Source organism: Habropoda laboriosa, unplaced genomic scaffold (genome assembly GCF_001263275.1).
Source record: "Habropoda laboriosa isolate 0110345459 unplaced genomic scaffold, ASM126327v1 scaffold41, whole genome shotgun sequence".
Classification (NCBI taxonomy): domain Eukaryota; kingdom Metazoa; phylum Arthropoda; class Insecta; order Hymenoptera; family Apidae; genus Habropoda; species Habropoda laboriosa.
Genome location: NW_017100164.1, coordinates 1,846,612 through 1,856,258, shown reverse-complemented (window position 1 = coordinate 1,856,258; position 9,647 = coordinate 1,846,612). Strand labels below are relative to the sequence as shown.

The following is a 9,647-nucleotide window of genomic DNA, read 5'->3' as shown; positions in this document are numbered from 1 at the left end:
TCGTCCGCGTCGCTATTACGTTACTGCTAACTCTCCCGAAGCTCATTTGTTTCATTCTGTTACCTGGGATACGACCTAGTGTGTTAGAACTTGGGCCGACCGTAGAACGAAATTTTCAAGGGCCACTCGTGCCTTTCCTATAGGCACGTTGCTGCCGCATGAGCTCCGTTATCGGACTATGCGGTAGGGGAATTTTGAGAATCGCAGCCAGTAACGTGTCACCGTTGCACCGCAATGTAGATCGTTTGCCGCGTTAACCCTTTGGTGCCTGAATGAACATTGCGTTCACTCACACCTTTAAGCTTTCACGTTTTGAATTAACCTGTGTATGTACAAACATTTACAAGGATACAGGGGATTCTTTTTTCTTGATCAAATGAAAGACCAGACAATGGGGAAAGTCAAGGAAAAATTGCCCCTTGTGAGATGTAGACTCTTAAATGAAAGTTAAAGAAATATTACTTTTTTTTTAAATATTGACTCTTGAATGAAAGTCCAGGGAAAATTGCTTCTTATGAGATATAGACTCTTAAATGAAAGTTAAAGAAAAATTACTTTTTTAAAAAATATTGAAATGTTACAAAAATTTTTGAAATATTGATTCTCAAATGAAAGTCTAGAAAAAATTGCTATTTATTGAAATATTGACTCTCAAATGAGAGTTCAGGAAGAATTGCTATTTTTGAAATATTGACTCTCAAGTGAAAGTCTAGAATAAATTGCTATTTTTGAAATATTGACTCTCAAATGAGAGTTCAGGAAGGAATGCTATTTTTGAAATATTGATTCTCAAATGAAAGTCGAAAAAATTGCTATTTATTGAAATATTGACTCTCAAATGAGAGTCCAGAAAGAATTGCTATTTATGAAATATTGACTCCCGAATAAAAGTCAAGAAAAAAAATTGCTTGTCGAGCAAAATTTCAATTACCATGTTGCACAAGGATTATCTCTGATTCTCGATAGATTTTCAATCTCTCGTGACGTAAATACAGATTCGAGATGGAATGTAAGTTAAACAAACGAGAGAGGGAGTACATAAAAGAGTGAAGAATTGATTCGTGTAAATAATAAAGCTGGGATCCCGTTAAACGTTCCACGGAAGCGATAACATTCATCGCCGTCTGATCGCACGTGGAATAATCGGATACAGGCGAAAACCAATAGCAGCCCGGCGAAATATGCAAATCCCATTTTCCTCTGTTTTCGACTCGACCAGTCACGAACGCTTTATATTTTCCTCGTGCTGCCGAGAGATATCGATTCGATGGAATTTACTTACGCCCAATTCCGTAGAACGACACGTATATGTACACAGGGAACGTCCCGAGCCTGTCCATCAACTCTACAGCGAACGGATCCACGTACTGGGTGTACGCCGAATTAATCGACCTGACAGTTCCTTGAAACTCGCGTGAGAAAGTGGCACGAATCCAGCGAAATTTTACGGAAAGTGAACACTTTCACGATTGGATGGTTCCGTGAAATATTTTCATAAACTTCGTATGAATTTTTTAGGTAAATGCACACTCTGGAATTGTCGTCACATTGCTACGATGGAAATTGAAACCTCTGGAAGGCAATAACGACTGGAATTCCGCGAAATGAAATTTAATAAAACGAGAATGGTCTTCCTGTTTGGAATGCGGTGCAATTGGAATTGCAATATTTGGGTGAGCAATTGCAATTTTTAAACCGCAATTCCACGAAAATTGCCACGCCTCGGAATTCGGTACAGCTGGAATTGCGCGTTCTGCGAGGCATCGCGATTGGAATTGCGCGCTCTGCGAGGCATCGCGATTGGAATTGCGCGTTCCGCGAGGCATTGCGTTTTGGAATTGCGCGCTCTGGGAGGCATTGCGATCGGAATTGCGCGCTCTGCAATTCCACGCGACAGGAATTGTAATCTCTGGGGTACGCGAAGATAGGAATTGCGATATTCGAGATGTGCAATGTTCGAAGTGCAACGCGATTAGAATTGCAATCTTTGGAACGCAGCGCAAATGGAATTGCGACACTCTGCGATTCGGCACATCGGGAATTGCAATATTTATACCACGGTACCGATGGAATTGCGATACAATTGGATTTCCACTCTCTGAAATACAATCTGATGGGAATTGCGCTCAATGGAACACAGAACAATGCGTAATTCAATCGACATGGAAAAACAAAAGGGGAAATTCCCTCGCGAGAAATCCTCCGGATGAAAAATTCCCAACCATTTATCATTCCCGAAAAAAATAATAGGTACCTGTCCCCATTGAAAATCAATTTCAGCCTCACTTTCACCGCTTGACACATATTCCCACCTCCCGAAAGATTAATAAGCAGCAAGCTTCGTCGAGAAATAAAAAAAAAAAAAAAACAACGTTTTCATCAAAATCAGACCATCTACCACTCCCCCTCCAAACGCAAGAATAACCTTCACTTTTTACAAGATGCAGCACCCGATCCCATCAATCACCTCTCAGACGTTTTCCCTCTTCCTCCTCCTGCCCCTCCCTACGCTTCTCTCCCCTAGCCAGTACATAAAAATCTGGTCGTGGCTTCGGCGAATTAATCGAATGATTCACAGAAATGACCCTATACACCCTATACACACCCACACGTGTCCGACCTAAGCCCGCGCGGGGACACACGTAACTGTACGTGGCTGTTTACACCCCCCTTCTTCGCCGCCGCGTGTCTGCTTATCCGTGTACATACCTGCTACCAGTCAGGTGGCGTCGAAGGGGGTGGCGGCTGGCTGAACGCGGGATAGACACTAAAGCCAGATCGAGCCTGGTAGGAAATGAAATATCGATGTACCACGTATATCCGACATAGAAACGCCATTACAGCTGTCCCTGCTTACTTCGAACCGCGTGTCCCCGCGTCTTTTTCTACCCTTTTTCTTGTGTCATCTTTTTTTTATCCGATGACTGAGTCTGCCGTTGGAAACCACGTTAGGACGATCAATTAGCTATTGGCTCTTAACTTGCAGGGGCTGCTCCGAGGAACTTGGTTTTCGAATTATTGAAAATTGGGGGAAAGGAGAATTTGTTTGTGATTTTTTCCTTTCGAATGAATATTTTTCTTTTTTTTTTTCAGTTAGAAATGGAGTCAGGGTTGGTAGCAATTTCAATTGTCGCTAATAAGGACGTGAAAGGTGTCTGTAGAGGTAGTTAAGTAGTTCTTTGGAAAGACAGAATTTCATTATTATACTGTATATGCGAAACCTCCAAATTGCATTATTTCACACTCGATTTCTTCTGTTTTGTGGCGCGAAAAATTGCGAAAAAAATCAGTGATATTCCAGCGAGCAAAATGGATATCCTGAATTTTTCAGATCTACCTTCCAACCGGAATTTCGAAAAGCTTTTCAAATTCAAAAATACCTATTTCTCAATTCTCTATTTCGTTTCTTTAAAATCGTATGAACGCTCGATGAAAGTGTTTCATGGCAACAGACGTAGACACAAAGGGTTGTTTATTCGAGCCAGTTAATTTGCCCTGTTTCTTTATGCCGGTAGATGAGACCCTTTCGTAGAATTGTTTTCCGAAGGGGTTAGAATACCTGTTATTCTTCAACACAAAGTGGAAACACCATTTTCCCTTTTCGTAGAATTAAGCAGTCTTCGAAGTACCAAGGGTACGAAAGGGGTATTTTTTCAGTGCAGCTTGAGTTACGGATAATTTGAAAAATTGCACGGAAGCACTGTTCGAAGCGGGGGTAAATGTAGTATCACGTTCGAGAAATCGGTACGACTGTTCGTGAGGCGCATGCAACGAAACGATTTGAACCAATCAGCGCAGCGTTTGATTCTCAAGTGAGTCATTCAACGAATGACTCAGTTTACTTCTATGGACTGCTTTTGACGATAATCCTGAACGCTCGACTTCGGTTTTCTTGAATTTGCATCGGCTGCGCAACGCTCGTTGCCAAACCAATTTGCAATTCGCCTAATTCACTCCATTGCAATTTTAACTGCTGAACATTCAATTGTTACGAACAGAGAGATCATCTCGAAATGATGAACACTCTATCCTAGCGATTTTTGTAACAATTTGGTAAATGGAAGTTTTTAAAAAAATATTCGCGTCTTGATATCTTCCCTGTCAGAGAAAGAGGAAAAAGAGAAAGAGAGAAATTTTCTACAGTTTTCTATCATTACGAGGAATTCTAAAACAAATTCTAAACAAAAGTTTGATATATTTTTCTATTATTATGAGAAGTTCTAAAAAAGATTGAAGTGAGATAGAAAATTTGGTGTATTTCTCTTTTAAGTTTTCTATTATTACGAGAAATTTAAGAAAAGTAAGTACAATAGAGGAAAATGATTTCAGTAGAATTAGGATATTTTCAAGAAAACCAAAGTAGAGCGAGAATGGTGTGTAGCGGATAAGTGGTAAAAGATTCTCGTTTGATTGGAATCTTCTCGACCTGGTCCTGGGCATGTCGGCCCCTAGACCGCTGTCCTCGCTGGGCGATCTATATTCCTGGTTATCCCGTGGCAGGAGAGGTCCTGTCACTCCTAGAGGATCTCCCTCGACGTCCACCAGTCGTCCTGGGCGGCAACAACCACCTGGTCCACCCCTCTGCGAGAAATCACCAGATCTCGTCATGCCGTTCTCTATTCCACCGCCATTTTCAGCACGGTTTCGACCACCAACGAGTACATTTCATCTACTTCTTTCTTATCTCAATCCCTTTGGTTGCTTTCACATATGTCATACTTATTTTATAAATCATCCCTCCAAATTTTCAAGTGTTTAACACATTAAACGCCCAGACTGTTTTGCCGGCTGTTCCGTTCACGCCACACTCGGCCGTCAAGTGGGCCATGCGCGATGGGCGAACTATAAACAGAAGACGACCGAACGAAAAGTATACTGTCAGTCACCGGTGACTGACGCGGCCGAATGAAAAGTATATTGTCAGTCACCGGTGACTGACGCGGCCGAATACGGAAAGTATAGTGTCAGTCACCGGTGACTGACATGGCGCTTAACGTGTTACCTTCGAACAATGTTCGTTTAGTTCGATTTGATAAAAATTGATCACGGTAGATTTTGGGAATTCCGAGTAGTGAGAAAAGTCAGCGATAGGTGTATCGTAGAACTGAGAAAAATTAAACAGAAATAAAGAATAAAAATTCGAAATTTTGAATAACGAGAAAAGTCAGCGAAATGTTATAAAACCCAATAAATAAAAAAGATTTCGAAAATAAAATTCTAAATTTGCAAAAATTTAGAGAAATGTCAGAAACGAATGACAGCAGAATTAAAAAATTTTAAATAATAAAAAAGTTCAGGAAAACGTCAAAGAACGCACAAGGAGAAACTTTCAAACTCGTTTAAAAATTTGATAAAAATCCATGAAAGTAGAATTAAAATCTTTTGAATAATCAAAAATGTGTCATAGGACCCGAGAAAGTAAACTTCCGAAGAAATGTAACGTCGGGAAGTTATGCAAATTTCGTTCACAAACGTTCCAACTTCTCTTTGTCGGTAAATCAACCCCTCGATCGATCGTTCTATTCATGCCAATTGGTCCCTCCCTCCTGATCAGAATCAAAGTCACCGATTAATTAGCCACAAAAGCGTCGGTCAATATGCCAATTTACCAGTGATCTATCATTGATCTAAAGCGGCGCGAGCTGCTGACGTTTGCCACTATGCAGATGACACTTGATTTACGACGAATCCCGGTCGCTCTCCTCTGCTCGAAGATCACGAAACTCACGTGAAATAACGAGCCAGCATAGTTCCTCATCAATCAAACATCACCTGATCGATTCGTCTATTAGCCACGATGAAAACAATCCCCGTCTCCGAGTCGATTAACCACTCATGAATATTGCTAGCTGATTAACGTAAGATACTTGCGCGTTGAAACGTTTTAGGCGAATTCTTTTCTCCTGATTACTTTCTCAGGCTACATGTCGCGTCGATTATGCATTTTTCTCTGGTTCTTCGTATAAACGAACGTTTTTATTCGCTAATGAGGCTTCAACGAGAGAAGCTTTTCGAGCCTTTCAAGTTTCCGCGATTATTCCGGGGCCAATTAGACTTTTCACTGTTTTTCGTCAAGTGTCACTCGCGATTAAGGAGCTGCCAATTAGAAAAGTATCGACATTATTGCAACGAGCCTTCTAACGGAAAGGTATTGAAATTTATCATCCAGAAAAATTCTAACGTTATCCCATCTTAATTAAACTCGGCCCTTCCTCGAGTGTCACTCTCGATTAACTCTAGGAAGCCTAACTTCATTTCAATTAAACAAAAAACTCCTTATCTAATCTACACAAATTACCTTATGAAAAACTAACTGAAGTTTAAAATCCTGTCGACTTTCTTTTTACCACTACTTAGGCTTCCTACAATTCGAGCTTTCTGTTAAATTTCAATTAAACTGCCCCTACCATTTGAACAACAAAATAATCCCAAAAAAAATGTAGATATAAAAATGAATTCCACGTTTCTCTAAATTTCTTCTCCAACAAGAGGGACAATTTTCAGCGACACTTCTCGAGATTCGTGCAAGCGTAGGTATAACACAAAGGTACCAACTTGAAAAAAAAAACAAAACGACACTGTGGAAAGCTTAAGACACTAAAAAAAGGAGACCGGTGAATGAAAGAACAAAGCGAACGCAAAAACCAAAGGGCGAGGCTTTCGTCGTGGAACAGAAACTGATGAATTCCATCGGACGAAGAAGGATTCAACGGTGTCGGCTCGTTTGCAACTCGTTGGCTACGAAACCGGCCATCAGCGAGCTAGCCCGAGCTTTGGACAGGGCTGGCAGGATCTTCTTCGATCTGTTTTCTATTTTCTTTCTTTCTTTTGTTTTGTGCCTGTAGGAACGAACGTGCGGCGAAAGCTTGGTTAAAGCTTTCAGGGGAGCTTTCCAACCCCTGAATCGTGACGCACGAGATGCGATTAGGCCGATCTCCAACGGAACTACTCTTAGCATCCTGCGATCGGGTGCGTGATCTGTCGCGATTCATCGAGCTCCAGGGAAATGCAAGCCTCCTTGGGAAACGGAGTTGGGGAGAAGTTGAAAGGGTTATTTCAGCGGAATTGTTGACTTCTCTTAAGTGATTGCAATAGTATATTTGTTACAGACTTTTCCATTAACCCTAGGTGAATTTTGATCAAACTGATCCGATACATGCCATATTGAAAGTAAGAAACGAATGTGTAAACGTAAAATACAATTTTCCTCTTGTTCATCTCTCTCGGTGCTTTTTACATGAAAATTTAGCGATATAATTTTATTAAACTCGTTGGATAATACTTTTAGCATGGCATATGGCGATCGTACAAAAATTGGTAAAAACTTCTTTTCGTTTCCTGATTGTTATTAACTATCGCTATATGTTTATGGATGTGAAAGGTATGAATTCTCATGTTTCATTAGTATGTATAGGAGGAAAGGAAATTCTTAACTTGATTTTCGGTGAAAATGACTCAATTTCTGAGCAAGGATTAATGAGAAAGCATTGTCGAGACTCTCTTGCAGTATCGAATTTTTTAACGAAAGGAATAATTTTAGATACAATTTTTAGACGAATATTGATATTTCACAGGAAACTTCTAGTGAAATGCATCGGCACTGACATTTTCTAAATATCATAAAAATTTTCTGTGCAACGAACCCTGCGTTGGTCTGGTAAAGTCTGACAAATCCAACTCATGATTTTCATTCTGTTAAAAGTTGGTAAACTAAAAATACATAATATCAAAGAGGCTCGATTTATCTCACTTTGCCAACTAAGTTTTCCTTATTTAAGGCTTCGAAACGACGTGAGAAAAAAATAACAACTCCAACTAGAAATTCGTGAAACTAACGTACAGACCAATATTTCACCAAATGCAATAATTCGTATTTCTCCAAATTCGCCAATAAATACAATTCATTCTTCCCTCTTCCATCTCTAATAATTCGATCATACACTCGATCGAGGCAAGCCAGAACGAAAACAGAAATCCAGCAAAGCTCAGGCGAACTCGTCCGAGAAGCTCGCACTATGTACTGTCTCCCTCGATGTGGTTTAGCGTGAAAGGAAATAAAACAACTTCGCAATCTATATGTATCAGCAGCACAGCGGTGTACTACGCAGTTCTAACAACTGCAAGCGTATCTAACAAGTGACCCATCCAGCATCCAGAGATTCACTAAGAGGAGAGAGAGAGAGAGAGAGAAAAGACAGAAGAAAACGTGAATACTCGAAGCCTCGTTCCACATCTCGTTTAAAAAAAAAGGAACGAAACCGAATACACGAAGCATTCGCAGGAAACATTTACACTGGCTTAATTGCTCAGCATTCAATCCCCAAGGCTTCGAATATTCGCGCAACTTGCATGGCTGAAGCGCTACACAAACAATCTCTCTCGACTGCACAGAGCCCAAAGAGAAAGAAAGACAGAAAGAGAGAGAGAGAAACGCGGAAACACGTTGACGAGGCACAAACCGGAAACGAGGCGACACTGACTGCCAAGGAAGCGCACCAACACTAAGCGAAATCATAAACAACAAACAAACACAGAGAAAGAGAAAGACAGTTTTTTGAACGCTGTATTCAAGTATATGGAAATAGAAGAAGATGAAGAATACGCGAAAGAATACGCCTCTACGAGAATACAGAAAACGAGAGAAAGAAAAGTGTAAGGGTGGTAGTAGTAGTAAGAGGAAAGGAGAATAAAAAAAGGGGTTGCAAGGAGGATTTTCTTTCTTTTTTTTTCCTCGAGTCATGCTTCATCACAGGTCATCGCGATAGCCGAGAGCAATTAAGCAAAAAGAAAAAGTTCCATCTCTCAGATCGACGATTTCAGCAGGGGAAACGGACGCGAGACGTGTCGTGGTAACTCGATGATTCCCTTGGATGTTCTCCAGCTGTTTTTCTTCGTCTTTTGTCCACCAGAGGTTCTTCCTCTTCTTCCTCTTCTTCGTTTCAACGTTCTCTCGCACCTCTCCAATCGACAATGAGCTTTTCCTCCCGGTCTCCTCGTCATTGTTACCTTTCCTTCTTTTTTCTTTCTTTCTTTCATCTCCTCTCTCTTCCTTCTGCCTTCCATTCTGCTTATTTTCCGTTTCTCTTTTTTCTTTTCCTTTTAAATCGATCGACCTTCTTCCGACGTTGTCATCTATAGAAACGGCGGTCGATTGTGTCTGCGAGCTATTACCGATTTGGAACTCTTTTGCGACTCTAATTGGATACATTCACGGTGAAGGGGGCGAGCATACAGATAAGTAAATACTTTGTTCAGTCGTTTCACGCGAGAGACCTGTACTGTGCAGAGACGAGAAGATGGCCAGCGGGATGGCTGTTGGGACAACTAGTGTGGGTCGTCCTTAGAAGGACGACTCTATCAGACCAGGTTTCTACTTTCCATCGAAACCACCAACCGAAGAACAAGCCGGAGAATGAGCGAGGACGCCCGACCATGCTTGAACCCCAACTTTGGCGGTAAGGATTTTTGCTCTTGGACTTTTTTCAATTTCTAGACGTTAGTAAGGATGGAACTTTAGTAACGTGTGAAATTTCAGCCTGATAAAACCAGCAGCACGGGGCTAAGGATTTTTGCTCTTGGACTTTTTTCAATTTCTAGACGTTAGTAAGGATGGAACTTTAGTAAGGTGTGAAATTTCAGCCTGATAA

At 40.9% G+C, this 9,647-nt stretch overlaps 1 protein-coding gene across 1 annotated transcript in view; it reads right to left on the bottom strand.

Annotated features, from left to right (window-relative positions):
• Positions 1–9,647, bottom strand: part of LOC108578552 — a 74,896-nt gene that overhangs the window by 10,854 nt on the left and 54,395 nt on the right. Inside the window, exon 9 of the mRNA XM_017941911.1 lies at positions 4,427–4,581. Within this exon, the coding sequence (XP_017797400.1) occupies positions 4,427–4,581 (155 nt within the window). The remainder of the gene's footprint in view (positions 1–4,426; positions 4,582–9,647) is intronic.